The 20,701-nt window shown below is 40.2% G+C and overlaps 1 protein-coding gene across 1 annotated transcript in view; it reads right to left on the bottom strand.

Moving 5' to 3' along the window:
• RNF2 (ring finger protein 2) overlaps positions 1-20,701 on the bottom strand; it is a 55,637-nt gene that overhangs the window by 10,804 nt on the left and 24,132 nt on the right. Inside the window, exon 2 of the mRNA XM_030936872.1 lies at positions 3,861-3,949. Within this exon, the coding sequence (XP_030792732.1) occupies positions 3,861-3,947 (87 nt within the window). The 5' untranslated portion in view covers positions 3,948-3,949. The remainder of the gene's footprint in view (positions 1-3,860; positions 3,950-20,701) is intronic.

The following is a 20,701-nucleotide window of genomic DNA, read 5'->3' as shown; positions in this document are numbered from 1 at the left end:
GTGGGAAATTAGCCTGGTATAATAAAAAAACATTGAATTTGGAATCATATACCTTAGGTTAGATCTAGTTCTAGTCAAATTAACTAGCTTAGTCTAAATAATTATTTAACATTGCTTTCTTACCTGCAAAATGAGAAAGTTAGGGCTAAATTAACCCTTAGAAAACATCCATCTTCAAAAGTTACACCATTTTCACAATAAATTATATGTTTCATGCTATTAAAATAAGATTCCAATAGAAGTAGTCTCTAGTTTATAAATAGCTCAATAGAATTTCATTATAAAATACTTTTGAACCCCGAAAATTATTTTCCACAGAGCAATTTTATACAAAGTAGTCAGCTTCTCACACTAACCCAGAAGCTGATTTATACCAGAATATATCCAAAGTATAAAATGTATTGCTATATCTAACTGTCATGCCTAAATAAGTTTCTCTCCAAAATGCATCTCGAGTTCCAATGTAAAATTTCAGGACTTATCTCCCCTGCTGTAGAGTGATTAGTGAATCCTACTTGGTTCACTACCCTCTCCACAAGCTGGCAGTGAGAACATAGATTACTCAGCTCTAAAGCCACCAATATCAACTCCTACGGATTGAGGAGAGTTCTAGTATGGTGAGAATTGTAAAGCAAGATGCAGGTATAAGTAAGTGGCTTTCAATAGGTTCCTGTGCTTCTTGTTTCCACTGGCAGTCCATCATACTTGTGCTTTCTTTATATGGTCAAAGATGGATTACTCCATAAGAAAAACATAGAAACTATAGCTATTGTTCATAAAGGGCTCAAGTATTAATAAAATATGCTTGTGAGGTTTCAGCCTCTCTATATAAATATACATAAATACACAAATATGTATATAAATATGAAATAAAAAATTTCCTTTTTCCCTTAGTTTAACACTTAGACAACCTTGATTAAGGAAACTATCACTTAGAGTATATCGATGACCCAGAGAGTAATCAAGTCGGTTCTCCTCTGCCTCTTTAGAACATGCCTAACAAAATCCCAACCCTGGATAAATTCAACCATCTATGTTCTCCGCCAGGGCTGTACTTGTGCAGATATGTAGCACTGTAGGGGAAGAGAAAAAGGGAAAACCACCTTGGTATAACTTAAAAATTTCACCAGCCTCATATGGGTGTTTAACACTGCTCAGCAACTGGTTAATCTAACAAACTCGCTTTTCCTTTCTATACATTATTTTACACCTTTTCTTCTATCTGCTGACCTTTTCCCATCTTCACGTTCGATAAACTATCTTACCTCAATTTATTGAGGTATTTCATTAAAAGAGAGTTCCTTCATTTCCTCTGTATGAAATCTATACATCATCATCTATCTCTCCTGTTACAAGGAGAAACTATACCTTGTCCTATCAAAGGCATATTCCTTTGTACCCTCTCAAAGAGATTCTTCTTTTGATTATTCTATCTGCTCTCTGATTTCAGCAATCTCTCCTTCTCCATTGAATCAGCCTAAGAGATTAGAGTCTCAGCTTGGGCTGCGGCATAGTAAAACATGAATGATGCATCCTAGAGCTGTGCAAGGGGAGAGAGAAGACGGGCACTCTACCTCCAGTTTTTTTTTTTTTTTTTTTTTTTTTTTGAGATGGAGTTTCACTCTTGTTGCCCAGGCTGGAGTGCAATGGTGTGATCTCAGCTCACTGCAAACTCCACCTCCCGGGTTCAAGCGATTCTCCTGCCTCAGCCTCCCGAGTAGCTAGGATTACAGGCGCCCACCACGCCCAGCTAATTTTTTGTATTTTTAGTAGAGACAAGGTTTCACCATGTTGGTCAGGCTGGCCGCAAACTGCTTACCTCAGGTGATCCACCGGCCTCAGCCTCCCAAAATGCTGGGATTACAGGTGTGAGCCACTGTGCCCGGCCTCTATCTCCATCTTATAAACACAATTAAAAACTCAATTTCACATTGGTCTCCAGTTTTTACTCCATTTCTCGGCTCCCCTGCATAGCTGAATTTCTCTGAAGAACTGCCTATTCATCTTTCGTCACTTCTACCCTCCCCTTACTGGGCCATATATATATAATTATCATATCCTTGATTCATCGCGTGAAATAATGATGAGAACGCACCATGATTCCATTCAACCCTCAACCTTGTACAATCTACTCAGGTTAGCTTGCTCTTGTCAAGGTCACCAAGTATATACAGTCGACCCCTGGTATCCATGGGGGGTTGGCTCCAGGAACTTCCACAGATATCAAAATCCTTGGATGCTCAAGTCCCTTATAACTTAGGCATATTCTCCCATGTACTTTAAATTAGGAGTCCCAGCCCTCAGGCCATGGACAGGTACTGGCCTGTTAGGAACCAGACCACACAGCAGGAGGTGAGCAGCAGGCGAGGAAGCATTACCGCCTAAGCTCCGCCTCCTGTCAGATCAGTGGTGGCATAGATTCTCTTAAGAGTCCGAACCCTATTGAGAACTGCACACGCAAGCGAGCTAGACTGCATGCTCCTTATTAGAATCTAATGCCTGATGATCTGAGATGGTGCAGTTTCATCCTGAAACCATCCCCCACCCACCCACCCCCGATCCATGGAAACACTGTCATCCAAGAAAATGGTCCCTGGGGACTGCTACTTTAAATCATCTCTAAATTACTTGTAATACTTAATACAATGCCCGTTCAGCACCTCATTTGCATGGATTCAACATAATACTTAGCACATGGAAAATTCAAGTTTTGGTTTTTGGAATTTTGTGAAAATTTTTTTTCCCTGAATTTTTTCAATTGTGGCTGCTTGAATCCACAGATGCAGAACCCCATATATGTGGAGGACCAGCTTTATTGTCAACTCTAATTTACACTTGTCTAACCTTCACCTTATTCAGCCTGTCACTAGTGTTAAACACTTTAACTACGTCCTCCTTGAAATACTTCCTTTAGCTTTTTTTTTTTTTTTTTTTTTTTTGAGACGGAGTTTCGCTCATGTTGCCCAGGCTGGAGTGCAATGGCACAATCTCAGCTCACCACAACTTCCGCCTCCCAAGTTCAAGCGATTGTCCTGCCTCAGCCTTCCAAGTAGCTGCAACTACAGGCGCCTGCCACCACACCTGGCTAATTTTGTATTTTTAGTAGAGATGGGGTTTCTCCATGTTGGTAAGGCTTCCTTTAGCTTTTAAATCCCTCCCCTCTCAAACTCCTGTTTTTCCTTCCTTTTCTCTGGATGTTCCTCTCAGTCTCCTTCACTGGCTCCTTGTCCATTACCTAATTTCTAAATATCGAAGCAGCTCTGGATGAAGTTATAGGTCCTCTGCTCATCTCTCTGGATGATTTTATCCATTCCTATTGCTTAAAATGTGCTTGCTGTCAATCCCTAAAATTTTATATTTAGTCCAGACTAATATAAAAATCATCTCTAGCTGGCATCTCTGCCTGCCTGTTGTATAGAAATCCCGAAATTAATCCAATGTTAAGCATGTTTATTGCCTTCAAACCTGCTCCTCCCCTAGTCTTTGCCATCATCTCAAAACAGTCTTCCTTGGTGCCTTATTGGTACTTATTACAGCAAGGAGGACTTGCCCAACTTTCTACAACTTCTCGCATGTGAATTTTATAGATACTCACTTTTTCAATGTCTGTAAAGTCCATGGTTGGTGCTACATCTGTTTTACTCACCACTGTTTACCCAGTACCTACCACAAAAGCTTGTACAGAATATTCAGATTATTTGTTCAATCAATGAATAAAAGTGTTAGCAAACATACAGAAGTCAGGAATGATTGAATATAAATTTATTATTACTGTATGTTCTATTTAAGTTTTCATGTTCTAAAAATGTATCCCAGTTTACATGTCTCATATGCCCTTTGGCAGTCATCTTAGTCATTACCTGAGGTGTTCGTTGTAACTCATATAAACTGAGTTCCCATGTTTTGCTTAATGGTTGAGTTCCGTTTGTCTGCACGGCCTGAGACATTGCTGAAAATAAAAAAGAGAGAAAAACAATTTTAGTATTTGGAAGGGAAGTGCTATGGTCTGAATGTATGTGTCCCACCAAAATTCCTATGTTGAAATCTAATCTCAATGCAGTAATATTAACAGGTGGGGACTTTGGGAGGTGATCAGGTTATGAGGGCCCCACCCTCATGAATGAAATTAGTGCCTTTATATAAAGGAGGCTTGATGGAAACTTTTGGCCCTTCCAGCATGTTCGGACACAGAGAAGCAGCTATAAGGAATAGGCCCTCACCAGACGCTGCATCTGCTGGTGCCATGATCTTGGAATTCCCAGTCTCCATTACTGTAATACATTTCTGTTGCTTATAAATTACCCAGCCTAAAGTATTTTGTTATAGCAGGCCAAATGGATTAAGACAGGACGTAAATCTCAAAACTGATTTTTAGTAATTGTTAATCGAGAATAAAAACAAATTATTCACTGGTTCTCAAAAATTAAAAAGAAGAAAAACTCAAGAATCTTTTACACTTGTAAATATGAATTACTTGACAGTAAAAGCCTACTACTGACTTCCTAAGAGCTGGCATACAGGAAGTACTTAACATATCAAAAGTGCTTAATTACTACCGAATATATAGAAGATTGTCTTAACCCAAAACAATAATTTTTTTTTTTTTTTTTTTGAGACGGAGTCTCACTCTTTCGCCCAGGCTGGAGTGCAGTGGCTGGATCTTAGCTCACTGCAAGCCCCACCTCCCAGGTTTATGCCATTCTCCTGCCTCAGCCTCCCATGTATCTGGGACTACAGGCGCCTGCCACCTCACCCAGCTAGTTTTTTGTATTTTTTAGTAGAGACGGGGTTTCACCATGTTAGCCAGGATGGTCGTGATCTCCTGACCTCGTGATCCACCCGTCTCGGCCTCCCAAAGTGCTGGGATTACAGGCTTGAGCCACCGCGCCCGGCCTAACAATAAATATTTTTATGAAATTTACAGTCATAGAACTTAGAACTAAATCAGGAAAATTTCAGATTCTTCAGCATAGCTATCTAGTCTAACGCTGCCCAAGTTAAAGTATCTACTTTATAGCACTTTAAACCACTAGTCATTCTGCCTCTATTTTCACAGCTTCACTCATGAAAAATTACCTTCAGAAAGCTCTTCCTAATGTTGAGACCCAAACTGCTACCTATTCATCCTATAGCTGTCCTCTGAAGACAAACCAATAATAATAATAATTAGTCTATAAATTTTCTACATGACAGTCTTTCAAATATTGGGAAAATGGTATCACATCCCACCTGATTTTCCTTTTCTTTTGGATAAATATCCTAGTTCCTCCTATTGTTCCCCATTTGACACCATTCAAAGTCTCCTCACCACTCTGATTAACTCCGCCTCCTTTCCTGATATAAATGAACTGAACAGCATAGGACCAACTTCTCTGCTTGTCTTTGAGTAGGGGGACATCTAGTATAAATGTGGGAAAGAGGGTTGTAGATAAAAAACTCACTCCTGTGGGGCACAGAAAATGAAGTGACTCCAGTCATACAAATATTTAGTAAATATCTATCACTAGTCAAGCAGAACTGCCCCAGGGTCCTTGTCTAGAAGGAAATACATGCAAATAGCTCAACTACAATCCATAAGAAAAAGTCTAAGACAAAGTCTAAGCAGGTATATAGACAAAAATAAATGGAATTATAGAGGTGGACTGGGGAATTTAAGGAGTTAAGGAGGCTTTGGCAGAGATGAAATAAACCTTAAAAAGAAAGGCATTATCAATCCAACAGAGCTTAAAGGAAAAAAAATAAATATATTAATAGAGATTACTACAGTGGAATGGAAGTATAAAAGAGGGTTCTAAGCAAATTACAGCACCATGTATGGGCATGCTTGTGATTGGAAGATATTAAAAGTTTTAAACAGGGCCAGGTGCGGCGGCTCACGCCTGTAATCCCAGCACTTTGGGAGGCCGAGGCAGGCAGATCACCTGAAGTCAGGAGTTCGAGACCAGCCTGGGCAACATGGTGAAACTCAGTCTCTACTAAAAATACAAAAATTAGCCAGGTGTGGTGGCGCACATCTGTAATCTCAGCTATGCGGGAGGCTGAGGTAGGAGAATCACTTGAAGTTGGGAGGCGGAGGTTGCAGTGAGCTGAGATGGCACCACTGCACTCCAGCCTGGGTGACAAAGTGACACTTAGTCTCAAAAAAGGAAAAAAAAAAAAGGTTTAAACAGGAGAGTAACATGATCAAATCGTTCACAAAAACTCAAGTAGTATAGAAGGTAGAAGACTAGAAAGCAACTAACAATAAAATCAGTGAGAGAAAGTTGGTAAAAACCTGTATGATATTAACTATCTGAACTAAAGCAATTAAACATGGACAGAGAGACAATTAGACCACTACGTGATATACAAGACACTGGTATTAAGAAAGAAGGGTCAAATATGGCTCTGCGAAAGCAACCATTTTTTATTGAGAACACAAAAGAAAAGTATGCATTAGAAGAGCAGTACAGTTGCTACACACACTGAGTTCAGTTACTCACGGACCACTAAGGTAGAGTGGTCCAGTAGATAGTGGAGGCAAAAAAAAATTCCCATGCTTCCCTGAAGACACAACATGTCCCTCATTCCTGTACTCTGGAGCTAACGGTTAACAGACTGGTAATCACAGAGTTTGATTATTCAGTCATAGGCCCTAGCTACCATTTTATAAGTATTATTAGACACCTACTATGGCAACCCTCTCTTGTGAATCAATGTGAAAGCTGCAAGCTTCTCCTGGTAGAATTCCTGCTATATGCATTCTCATTATAATCTTAAATTATTGCACTTAGTAGGCTAGATGGCACAATTTCTCCAAGGATGATTTCTAGTTACCTCAGCTATTATGAAGAATTTGGGGCACATCAAAGATAATACAGCTCAGAGAAGCTCTAGAAAGGAAAGGGAAAAAAGTACCAAATATACAATGGCCTTTTGTGACCAGCATGCCAAGGTCTCAAAATAAAACTGACTTGAAAACAGCATCCCTAGAAGATTCCCTTGCTAAAGTCAGAAGGGGGAAACAAAACCCCTCAAACTATCTGAAACGTGCCCTCCTTATGCATCTAACATTATCATGCTTTACCATCACCATCAGCATATATTCCTTTTGTTCTTCTCTACTGCCTCCCCCAAAATCCTAAATGAACTATCCTTTCCCAAGGTCTCCTCCCCCAAAACAACTAACGACCTAATACTCATGTAAAATTGCTACAATGCTGCTTCTAGTGGTAAGCCAACAGAAACTGAATTAAGGCATGGTTTAAGGCTAACAGTTAAAGCCAACAGATAGCTAGAAGAAGACTTCAAGACTGGGGAGGTACGGTGGCTCACAGGACTGCTTGAGGCCAGGAGTTCAAGACCAGTCTGGGCAACACAGCAGATGCCATCTCCACACAAAAAAATTAAAAATTAGGTAGGTGTGATGTTGTGTGCCTATCATTCTACACACTTTGGAGGCTAAGGCTGGAAGATGGCTTGAGCCCAGGAGTTTAAGGTTTTAGTGAGGTACGATTGTGCCACTGCACTCCAGTCTGCAACAGAGTGAGACCCCGTCCTTTTTTTTTTTTTTTTTTTTTTTTAAGGAAAAGACATTAAAAAAAACAAAAAAAAGTGGGCGGGGGGAGGCACAGTGGCTTACACCTGTAATCCCAGCCCTTTGGGAGGCCGAGACAGGTAGATCACTTGAGTCCCAGAATTTGAGACCAGCCTGGGCAACACAGCAAAATCCCCTCTCTATAAAAAATACAAAATGTTAGCCAGGAGTGGTGGCACACACCTGGAGCCCCAGCTACTCAGGAGGCTGAGGTTGTAGTGAGCTGAGATCACACCACTGCACTCCAGCCGGGGCAACAGAGTGAGCTCAGGTCTCAAATATATATATATATATATATATACACACACACACACACACACACATACATATATATACACACACACACCTAATAATAGTGACTAGTGTAATAAAAAGAGTTGGCCTGTGGTCCCAGCTACTCAAGAGTCTGAGGCAGGAGGACTGCTTGAGCCCAGGAGTTTCAGGCTGTAGGAGAGACCCTGTGTGGGAAGGGAGAGGGAAGGAGACAGAAAGTGAAGAGCTGGAGGGGAGAGACATGAGAAATTGCCATCAAGACTTTATACTGTGGAACAGACCCAAAGTTAATATAATAAAAACCCTGGCTGTCTTCTTGTTCATAAGCTAAAACATAAAATACAGGACTTATAAAATTAAAAAAAAAATTAAAATGGAAAATTGCAAATTTGGATAATCTCCAATATGTAGCTGAAAACATTCAAAGAACCTGAGATAACTGACAAAATACAAACTAAAACAAACATACAACCCTTCGAATAAACCTAGCTATCAAAATAATTTTTAAAAATCAAAAGATATTTTATCCTCTAAGAATTAAAGACCTACTTGTAAGATATTAGTAGACAAAGCAAGCAGAAAAGTAAGAGGCTTTGTTCCATATTAGCAAACAAAGCAGCAGGGGAAAAAAACAATGGCCAGAGTCTATCCAATGATGCTGCTTTGAAGATGACTCTAGTTGTTGAATTTGAGGTGAACCATGTATAAATATAGATGGCCAGCTTCTATGTAGATATTAGGCTAGTGCAAATTAATCATGGTTTTTGCATTGTTGGAATTCACTATTTGATACTGGAATATATTCTTCAATGTGGTTATTATACATCATTTTAATGGGCATTTCTCACTTTATTTTTTTTTTTTTGCTAATGAGTTATTACTTGCTGTTTATGTTTACACTATGGAAATGGAGTTAGACAAAAAACAAATCTGAGTGATTTTCTTATTCGAGTTCAAAATGGTTTGTGAAGCACTGGAGACAACTCTCAACATCAACAATGCATTCCACCCAGGAACTGCTAATGAACATACAGGGCAGTGGTGGTCCAAGAAAGAAGTTCTACAGGACGAGTGCGGTGGCTCACGCCTGTAAACCCAGCACTTTGGGAGGCCAAGGAGGGTGGTGGATTACCTGAGGTCAGGAGTTCAAGACCAGCTTGGCCAACATGGCAAAACCCTGTCTCTACTAAAAATAAAACATAAAAACAATTAGCCAGGCATGCTGGCATATGCCTGTAATCCCAGCTACTGGGGGGCTGAGGCAGGAGGATGGCTTGAACCTCGGAAGCAGAGGTTGCAGTGAGCCAAGATCGTGCCACTGCACTGCAGCCTGGGAAACAGAGTGAGACTCTGCCTCCAAAAAAAAAAAAAAGTTCTGCAAAGGAGACAAGAACCTTGAAGACGCAGAGCCATAGTGACCAGCCATCGCAAGTTGACAACGACCATCTGAGAACAATCATACAAGCCGATCCTCTTATAACTACACTAGAAGTTACCAAAGAACTCAACGCCTACCATTCTATGGTCATAGCATTTCAAGCAAACTGGAAAGGTGAAAAACCTCGGTAAGTGGGTGTCTCATGAGCTGAGCGAAAATCAAAAACAGCACCATCTTTAAGTGTTGTCTTCTCTTATTCTACGCAACAACAATAAACCATTTATCCATTGGATTGTGACTTGTGACGAATGTGGATTTTATGTGGTAACTAGTGATGACCTGCTCAGTGGTTGGACTGAAGCACTTCCAAAGTTCCAAAGCACTTCCCAATGGCAAACTTGCACCAAAAAGAAGTCATGGTCACCGTCTGGTGGTCCGCTGCCGCTACAGCTTTCTGATCCACTACAGATGCCGGCAAAACCATTACATCTGAGAACTATGCGCAGCAAATAGATGAGATGCACTGAAAATGGCAATGCCCGCAGCTGGCATTGATCAACAAAAAGGGCCCAATTCTTATCCACAACAGTGCTCAAATGCACGTCACACAACCAACGCTTCAAAAGTTGAAGGAGGCCAGGCACCGTGGCTCACATCTGTAATCCCAGCACTTCGGGAAGCTGAGGCAGGTAGTCACCTGAGGTCAGGAGTTCGAGACCAGCCTGGCCAACATGGTGAAACTCCCCATCTCTACAAAAAATACAAAAATTAGTCAGGCGTGGTGGCACACACTTGTAATCCCAGCTATTCAGGAGGCTGAGGCAGGATAATCGCTTGAACCCAGGAGGCAAGAGGTTGCAGTGAGCCAAGATTGCACCATTGCACTCCAGCCTGGGCAACAAGAGCGAAACTCCACCTAAAAAAAAAGTTGACAGAATTAGGCTACAGTTTTGCCTCATCCACCATATTCACTGGACCTCTTGCCAACCAACTACCACTTATTCAAGCATCTCGACAATTTTTTTGCAGGGAAGACACTTCCACAACTAGCATGATGCAGAAAATACTTTCCAAGAGTTCATTGAATCCCAAAGCATGGATTTTCACACTACAGGAATAAACAAATTTATTTCTCATTGGCAAAAATGTGTTGATTGTAATGGTTCCCATTTTGATTAATAAAGATGTGTTTGAGCCTAGTTATGATGATTTAAAATTAACAGTCCAAAACCGCAATTACTTTTGTACCAAACTAACACATGTGCCATTATTTCTAACATATATCCTACTACAACAGAATAAATCTTTCAGAGAACCAAAACTACTCAGGAGGAATTTCTAAAAATCCATTGGAGGAATTTCTAAGAATTCCAAATGCTAACCCATGTGCCAACCTATAACTGTTACCCTAGGACCAATTATAAGCAGAACACTCCTTCTGTCTACTGAACACTACCCTGGAAAATTAATAGGAACTATCAAATAAAATATTCTGAAGTATTATACTTCTAGAGATACTAGTTATCTTGCACATAACCAAATTATATCTGATTTGGATATCTGTACTCCTGTGGCAAATAAGACTTAGGAGTGATTGACAAGTTAGCTGCACTTCCAGAATTTCCTGGTACCATTTGGAAAAACTACAATCTTCATGACTTTGCAGAATTTTCTAGTTCTTCCTTATCTTTCTGTTAAGTCTGTATTACAGTAATATGTTCTCTGGTATCTACAGTCTTAACTACTACCACATGGATGCTATCTTACCAGATAGTACAGCAGGTGATCCTGAGACCAAAAATAGGGGCAAAGCCTCGCAGACTGCCAAAATCATTATCTCAATTCTTATGAACATGTCACTGAACAGATACACTCTTTGAGAATTAGTGTCTCTTTGCTTTAGATCAGTATACATCTTCATTTAAATTTAATTTAAATTCACCCTGCCCCAAAATTGTATTTAATCTTTCCTCTTCTGTTTAGTGAGAAACTACATTTCTGCCTGTGGTTCCCCCTTGCCCAAACCAAGAATGTGAAATACATTTAGCTTCTGTTTTTCAGATCTCAATGAAAAGTGATTTCAATGAACAATATTTGAGAGTCGCCTATGTATAGATACTAACATATACACAGAGCAGAGAAAGAGGAAAAGAACAAGAATGGGTGACCAAGATACAGTCTGAAAAGCTGAAGAGTAGAGTGGAAGCCAGCAAAGAAGATACGAAGTGAGATGCCACACAAAATGAGCTTAAGGATTTTTTCCAGTGACAAGAATGTGCTCCCTAGACCACGACAGCCTAAATATCTTTGTCACACAACAGAACAAGATCTAGGTCTACCAGGGGCCTATCAAAAGACAAAATTATAACAAGTTTAAAGACACAATTGGCTTTTTTTTTTTTTTTTAAGACAGAGTTTCGCTCTTGTCGCCCAGGCTGGAGTGCAGTGGCGCGATCTTGGCTCACTGCAACCTCCACCTACCTCCTGGGTTCAAGCAATTCTCCTGCCTCAGCCTCCTGACTAACTGGGATTAAAAGGCGCCCGCCACCACGCGTGGCTAATTTTTGTACTTTTAGCCAGGCTGGTCTCAAACTCCTGACCTCAGGTGATCTGCCCACCTCAGCCTCCCCAAGTGCTGGGTTACAGGCATGAGCTACCACGCCCGGCCCACAATTGGCTTTTATTTGGGCTCCTGGAATTGGACAACATCTCATTTTATAAAATAAAATGACTTCCAATGAGAGGAGAGGAGGTTGGCTTTAAAAGAAGAAAAAGGCTGAAGAAAGCAGAAACAGCACAAAAAGCAGACTGGTTGTTTCAAAGATGCTTTCCTTTAAAAAGTTAAAACAGGGACTTCCTTATTACGAAGACTCAGGCTGACTATAAATTCCTATTTTTTAGAAAACTGGCCTACTTCCAAGTTTGACTATGTGGCACTTAGCACAAGTGACTCCATTCTGGTTTGTTCTGATCTGGTGGGGTCCAGAGAAAGAGGCTAGTCTATAACAATAGCCTCCCATAAATGTTTCACAGGCCCAATTTCCAATTACAGCTCATTAATTATACTTCTGAATAAAAAATATATCTCTAATAAAAATATAAAAAATTAGCCGGGCATAGTGGCACCCGCCTATAGTCCCAGCTACTTGCGAGTCTGAGGCAGGAGAATTGCTTGAAGCCGGGAGACAGAGGTTGAGACAGCAGTTGCAGTGAGCCGAGATTGCGCCAGTGCACTCCAGCCAGGGCAACAGAGTGAGACTCCACCTCCAAAAAAAAACCATAAAAGATCTAGAAGAAAAGAGGGGCAGCCTAAAAGCAAGATAAAATACCCAGAAGACTAAAGGTTCACATTTCGCCTCACAAAATTTTAAATCCTGCATACAAAATCAACAAAAGACACCATGAGCAAATTTAAAAGATAAGCAATAGCTAAAAAGAAAGTATGTGCAACATATGTAAATTAACAAAGGACAATATCCGTAATATATACTGAGTACAACATCAAATCCATTTAAAAGACAATTCAATATAAGCAAAATGATGAATGAGCAATTGACAGAATATATAACCAATACAATTAAATTGTGCTAAATTTCACTAATCATCAGTAAATTGCAAATCAAAACAATGTGTTCTATATAGGCTCTATTTTTCGCCTGCGATGTTGACAAAAATTAAGATGACTAATATTTCGTTGATATGGTTTAAGATTTGTGGTCTCACCCAAATCTCATGTGGAATTATGATCTCCAATGTCGGAGGAGGGGCCTGGCAGGAGGTGACTGGATCATGGGAGTGGATTTCCCCCTTGCTGTTCTCATGATAATGAGCTCTCGTGAGATCTGATTGTTTAAAGTGTCTAGTATCTCCCCCTGCTCTCTCTTCCTCCAGTTTCAGACATCTAGGACCTGCCTACTCCCCTTTTTACCTTCCGCCATGAATGTAAGTTTCCTGAGGCCTCCCCAGCCATGCTTCCTGTACAGCCTTGCAGAATCTTGAGCCAATTAAACCCCTTTTCTCTATAAATTATCCAGTCTCAGGGAGTCACAGTAATGCGAGAACGCTAGTGTTTAAAAGTGTGTGCATAAACAGGAATTGTCAAACCATCGGCAAAGTTCTGGGGACAGAACAATTTGGCAGTTGAGGCATAATTACAGTATTTAGCATAAGGAATGTATTTCTTGAATGGAAAATGGTTGAATCAAGCTATATGGGGCCATTACACAATCTCTATGGACATGCTGTAAGAACTATACAACACAGTGGCTCATGTCTGTAATCCCAGCACTTTGGGAGGCCAAAACATACATAGTTATCCCTCAGTATCTTAGAGGGATTGATTGGTTCCAGGACACCCTCTGACTCTCCCAGATACCGAAATCCATAGATACTCAAGTCCCTTATATAAAAAGATACAGCATTTGCATATAACTTACACATACCCTCCTGTGTACTTTAAGTCATCTCTAGATTACTTGGAATACTCAATACAATGTAAACGCTATGTAAATAATTGTTATACGGTATTGTTTAGAGAATAATGACATGAGGAAAAAAATCTGTACATGTTCAAATGCAACCATACCATTTTTTTCCCTAATATTTTCAACCTGTAGTTGGTTGAAACCACTGATACAGGAAGGCAGACTGTATTTGGTCTCTTTTTTTTCCTTGTATTTGGTCTTAGTCCTTGGTTCCTGGCACAGATCATCTAAAACCTTTGGAATCCCTGAGTCATAGGGGTGAGAGGAGCCACTTTTCTTATTCACAGTAAGCCCCTTTCAACCATACCTGAGTTTATGCTAATACAGTTACTCTAGGTGGACCCCTAGAAAGATTCAGGACAGGGACTGGTTTCCAGAAGAACCAACCACAAGATTAGAGGGTCAGAACATTCAGTCCCATCCTACCCATACCACTAAGAAGAGAAAAAAGGTTGGAGATCCAGCTAATTACTAATGGCCAATGATTTAACCAGTCATGTCCATGTAATGGAATCTCCGCTAAATTCTTAAATGATGAAATTCGTGGAAGGTCAGGGTGCCAGAAGGGTGATACATTCTAACTCCATAGGATACGAGCTCCTATGGTTGGAACCCTGACCTCACTCTCTCTACCTCTTAATATGCTGTATCTTTTATAGTGTCCTTTTTATAACAAACTGATAAATATAAGTAAAATGCTTTTCTGAGTTCTGTGAGCCATTCTAGCAAATTATCAAACCTGAGAAGGGGACTGTGGAAATCCCCAACTTATAGCCAATTGGTCAGAAGTACGCGAGGCATGGGCTTAATGGCATCTGAAGTGGAGGCAGTCTGTTGTGGAGACTGACCCCTTAATGTGTGGGGTCTGGCAGTCACTCTGAGTAGCGTAATCACTGACTTGAATCAATTGTTGGACACCCAGTTGGTGACTAAAGAGTTGGAGAATTGTTAGTGTAGAAAAAAATCCACATATTTAATGTCAGAAATGTCGTGAGAAGAAACAGATTACAAAAGTAGATGTATTTCCATTTTATTATCTTTGATTGACATACAATAAAAATGTACTGGCTGATGTAATTATCTTACCTGCATTCCTTATAAGTAGCAGTAGACACATCAGGCTTAGAACCACAGTATAATATGCATTTTAACATACACAGGTACCTTAGACTATAGAACAATCACATTTATGTATCCTTTTAAAAACTCAATAAAATTAACTGCTGTAAATAAAAAGACAGTATCTGAAAAACAGATGCCAATGAAACAGAATGCACTAAAAGAACAGACTGGAATACTCTCTAAAAATTGCTGAGTATATCTGCTCTTTCGCTGAATAAAAGAGTAACACTCACTCTACTGTCTTAGCTGAATCCTCACCTCTCAAAGCAGCCTGTATCTGTCAAATGGCTCCTAAGTTTCGACATTGTAATAACTCTCTTAAGAAATTTACCCAGCAAAAAAAATTTTTTTAATTAAAAATAAAAAGAAATTTACCCAGCAAAAATTCTCATACAGGGATAGAATAAGCATATGTATAAGGATGGTGATCACAGCATTATTTGTAGTAGCAAAAATCCCATAAAAGCCTATGTAAATAGAAAAATGGCTAATTAGGAAATATCCACAGTACCGAATACTACGTAGCTATAAACACTGACACAGAACTCAATATATGTACACAACGCACATTAAGTTAATTTCATTCTATTTAAGCAACCTAAATATATGTCATTCTGAGTTCTGTTCACTGTGTGTGTGTGTTTGTTTTTTTGAGACAGAGTCTCACTCTGTCGCCCAGGCTGGAGTGCAGTGGCACGATCTTGGCTCACTGCAACCTCCACCTTGTGGGTTCAAGCGATTCTCCTGCCTCAGCCTCCCAAGGAGCTGGTACTACAGGCATGTGCCACCACGCTCGCCTGATTTTTTGCATTTTTTGTAGAGATGGGGTTTCACCGTGTTAGCCAGGATGGTCTCGATCTCCTGACCTCATGATCCGCCCGCCTCAGCCTCCCAAAGTGCTGGGATTACAGGCATGAGCTGTATGTTTTAGCCACACTTGCCATCTTTTTCTTCATCAGTCTTGCAAAGATCATTCTCATTTTAGAGTCCTTTCACTAGCTTGTCCTTCTGCTTGGAAAGGAGTGATTTCTTCCCCAAAGATTTTCCCATAGCTAGCTCCCTTTAGAATTTTCTAAAGAAATTCTAACCTTTCTCTCATGCTCTCTCTTTTCTTAACCATAGCATTTTTATAGTTTCTAAGCTTTTTAAGAGTAGTTATCTCTTATTTACCACAATATCCCCAATACCTTGCACTGTACCTGGCATATAGTAGTCATTTCAATAAATATTTGCTCAAGAACTCATCAATGGTGATGAATAAATAAAAAGACGAGTTGAAATTAGGCAACCTCAACATTTCACATTTTCATGCCTAAAAAATAACCCAAAAAATCCTCAACATAGGAGTCCAGACATTCTTCACAGTCACCTTGGTTTATTGCTTCAACTGTGCTTGGAACCCTCACCCTAGCCAGCAGCTCAGAGTCAGCCCCCTGCTACCTCCTCACAGCACCCTCTAGCAGCCCCAAGGCTCCTGCCACCACTTCAGTGCTACCTCTTAGCCGCCTCCCATGATGACAGCAACCCCTACCACCAGAACCATCAACTGCCAGATTAATCTCAAGCTTTGTCTCTACATCTACCGAATTCATGTCTTACTACTTTGTCCACAATGATATGGGTTTGCCATGACACTTCTTCACCAACGTCATGACGAAAGAAGATATAATGAGAAAGTGACGGAGCTGTACAACCAACAGAGAGGCCTAATATTTCTTCAGGCCATCAAGAAACCAGACCGTAATAAATGGGAGGGCAGGTTGAAGACAATGGAACATGCATTATACTTGGAAAAAAGCATGAATCAGTCACTACTGAAAATGCATGAACTGGTCATTGACAAAACCACACACATTGTGTGACTTCACTGAGATGCATTACCTAAGTGAGCAGTGAAATCTATCAAAGAGCTGGGTGACGATGTTCAACTTGTCCAAGATTGGCGGGGAGGTGGGTCTTAATCTAGCATAGCAGAGTTAACTCTTTGACAAGTACATCCTGGAAGACAGTGATGATGTGAAAGAAAATAGAATCTTGGGACTCTAAACTCACTATGCCAAAGGGAAAGTAAAGCTTAGGAACTAAGTCAGGCAATACTGCTTTCCTTTTGGTACCAGATAGCTATAATTTCACAACCGAGACATACATAGCCTCATCCATAAGCCACGTTCCCACAACAATAGAGGGCCACATATCTCCCAAGATGGCTTCCCTCATCTTAATCTAAATCTTTCAGGATACATATCTTCCCTATAAACCAGCCCGAAAATTGAGTTCTGTTGAAGCTCACCTTAACAATGTCAATTACCAGCTTATATCCACAGGTAGAAGACAAGGATAAAAACCAGAAATCATCCCTTGGACTACCCTGAGATGAATGTATAATTGACTTTTTCCCCTACTCCCTCTTTTCACATGTAAAATATAGATATACTGAGGCTAATCAGAGCCTCACAAGAATGTAAACATTTGCCTCACTGCCTACCCTCCCTCCTTTAATCCTCCTGCTTGCTCTTTCCCTCTTTAAATAATCAAGTTCTCCCAATCCCCTTTGGAAAAAGCACAGGTCACAGATGCTCCTGTGACTGTTTTTTTTTTTTCCAGGATACATCCTCAACCTTGGTTAAATAAACCTCTAATGACAGAGACCTGCCTTAAGTCACTTTTTGGTTAACAATGATGTGCGAATCCTTAGGCTCACTTCCCCATAGCCAATGGGGGTGACTTCCCTGGTAACCAGCGCAAGGCAAGCATGTTTGGTTATCCTAACTTTTCTGTAAGTTGTACCAAAATACCCACTTAAATTCTTTCATTTGTACCATTCCTTCAAATAAAGAACTTTGGCAAAAAACAAACAAACAAACAAAACCCAAACCAAAACATGGGAAAAGGTATCAGAAAAGAAAGATTTAACAGTTGGTTTATTTTCTATACGAAGAGAAAATATTTTCTACATTTCTGCATGGTCAGGTTATTTCTTAGCAAAGAAATCTATCCTTTGAAGGACAAAACTGGACATTTTAATGTAATAATAGACAGTAAGAGACTTACCTCTCTGGTACTATGTGTTTACATTTCAAGGAAGATGAAACCTCAGACTATGGAGACATTCCAGGGGCCGTAAATTTTGAAACTAGTCTGATCTCCCTCCTCACCCCAAATATTGATTTATATTCCAAAGATTAAGAACCTAGGTTCCTCCTCAACCTTCTGCTCTAAGGATTAAGATTTATATTAGGAAGCAAAGGTCTATCTCCCTCTCTCAGGAGCTGGGGTTGAACAACATATATACAAGTTCCCAGATTAGTATTTTCTGGTTCCTCATATATCAAACGAATATCCTGCTCTCATCACATTGTCCTGGGAAAGAACTAGTGCAGAGGAGAACTGGTGCAGTTATTGCTGTAATAATTACTCTGTCTCTGCTCCAGAAATTGTATCTCTACTAGAAACTAAAATTTTAAATCCCCAACTAGAAACTAAAATTTTCATTCTACATTTTTCCATTAAAAACATATACCTGGCCGGGCATGGTGGCTCACGCCTGTAATCTTAGCACTTTAGGAGGCTGAGGCAGGCGGCTCATGAGGTCAAGAGATCAAGATCATCCTGACCAACACGGTGAAACGCTGTGTCTACTAAAAATAAAAAAATTAGCTGGGCATGGTGGCACGTACCCGTAGTCCCAGCTACTTGGGAGGCTGAGGCAGAAGAATCACTTGAACCTGGGAGGCAGAGGTTGCAGTGAGCCAAGATCGCGCCACTGCACTCCAGCCCACTTCAGTCTGGCAACAGAGTGAGACTCCATCTCAAAAAAACAAAAAAATTAATGTGTTTGAACTACTGGAAAATCTGTATTTGTATACTAGTTCAATTATATTATAGGTTAACATTCTGAAGACTAGTCTAAGGACCTAACTACTAATCATAACATTATTTCTACACAAATACTCACTTTGTATTACTTGGCAAACAAAGTATACTTACGCAGAGGTTCCCTAAAACACCATTTCTATCCCACTCCTATGTTACAATCCTTAAGTTAGTTGAGGGGAGTATGAAAATACTGCAGTCTACAGGAGTTAGATGTAGCAAAGAATAAGGTTCATATGAAAAAAAATTAGGATAATACTAATTAAGGTTCCCATTCAACTCTTGAGATCCCAAGACTCTCGAATCCTCTGACTAGGCCATACATTTGTTCCCAAGACCATTTAAGGAAAAACGGATCCATTAAACCATAAATTCCCCCAGAATAAAGGCAGAGAACTATTTTAGGGATCCCTTTACATTATAAAACAACAAATGAGACAGTCAGAAAGCATAGTAAATGATCTTTGGAACTGGATCAGTTTGGATTTGCATCCTAGCTCGAGCAGTCACTAGCTGTGGATTCATAGGCAAATTTCTCAAACTCTTAAGTTTTTTTTTTTTTAATCTGCAAAGTGATAAAAGTTTTCAGGTTCACTGGCAAAACTGAATGAGATATTCATATGACGTACCTGGCACATTCCATACATGACAGTCATAAAACAGATGATATCACCTTCTCTATTATTTCAATTTGAAGAAGCATTTCTATTTCCTAGTCCCCTAACGTGTAACAGACCAGGGAAAAAAATTGTTTAGCTACCCCCAACTTACCGAGAATTTTACACTAATACTCTTTCAAAAAAATAAGAGAAGAAAATACGGAAAATACTAAAATCTTTGGTTAATGTGCCTCATACAGCGGATTCAAGACTACTCATTTAAGGCTTATTCTATAACGAACAAAATTTGCCAGAAAGGGCAGATTTCTTTATTAGTTGTCAACTGTTAGTAATCTGTATGTGGCTAAATATTCGGTTCCTGGAAGCTTAAGGGAAAAAGAAACATACTGAACAGGAACATTTCTGGCTTAAATTTCATTAGAAATTAGCAAATTATTTACAAAATGTTTCTTGGATTACCCTCCTCCCTAGTTCCAAACATATATCCAATCTTTGAGGGGATTATGATATTATAGAGCAGGCACACTGCTGTCTGATGATTAAGAGTATAGGGCTTGGCCGGGCATGGGGGCTCACGCCTGTTCCCAGCACTCTGGGAGGCCGAGGCGGGCGGATCACGAGGTCAGGAAATCGAGACCATCCTGGCTAACACGGTGCAACCCCAACTCTACCAAAAATACAAAAAAAAAATTAGCCGGGCGTGGTGGCAGGCGCCTGTAGTCCCTGCTACTCAGGAGGCTGAGGCAGGAGAATGGCGTGAACCCGGGAGGTGGAGCTTGCAGTGAGCTGAGATTGTGCCACTGCACTCCAGCCTGGGCGACAGAGCAAGACTCTGTTTCCCCAAAAAAAAAAAAAAAAAAGTGTATAGGGCTAAAGTATATAGAATCTCCATGGCCTTTACTCTTTGGTCAGACTGTCAATAAACCAAAGTCTCAAGTGAGACCCTGGCACGTGCTGGATCACTGTGAACTCAACAGCTCAACTCTTAGATAAATAGCCTCAAATGTGTATTTTCTTTATTTCTTTCTTTTTAGACAGAGTCTCACTCTATCACCCTGGCTGAAGCACAGTGATGCAATCACGGCTCACCACAGCCTTTACCTCCTGGGCTCAGGTGATCCTCCCATCTCAGCCTCCCAAGTAGCTGGGACTACAGGCATGCACCACCATGCCAAGTTGTTTTTTTGTGTGTATTTTTTGTAGAGATGGGGTTTCACCATGTTGCCCAGACTGGTTTTAGGCACTCCTGGGCTTAAGCAATCCGCCCGCCTTGGCCTTGCAAAATGCTGGGATTACACGCATGAGCCATTCACCCAGCCAAATGTATATTTTCAACAGTTTAGGTGAAAGAGGAATTCATACTAAATAGCAGATT

Source organism: Rhinopithecus roxellana, chromosome 8 (assembly GCF_007565055.1).
Source record: "Rhinopithecus roxellana isolate Shanxi Qingling chromosome 8, ASM756505v1, whole genome shotgun sequence".
Classification (NCBI taxonomy): domain Eukaryota; kingdom Metazoa; phylum Chordata; class Mammalia; order Primates; family Cercopithecidae; genus Rhinopithecus; species Rhinopithecus roxellana.
This window is presented reverse-complemented; position numbering and strand designations above follow the sequence as displayed.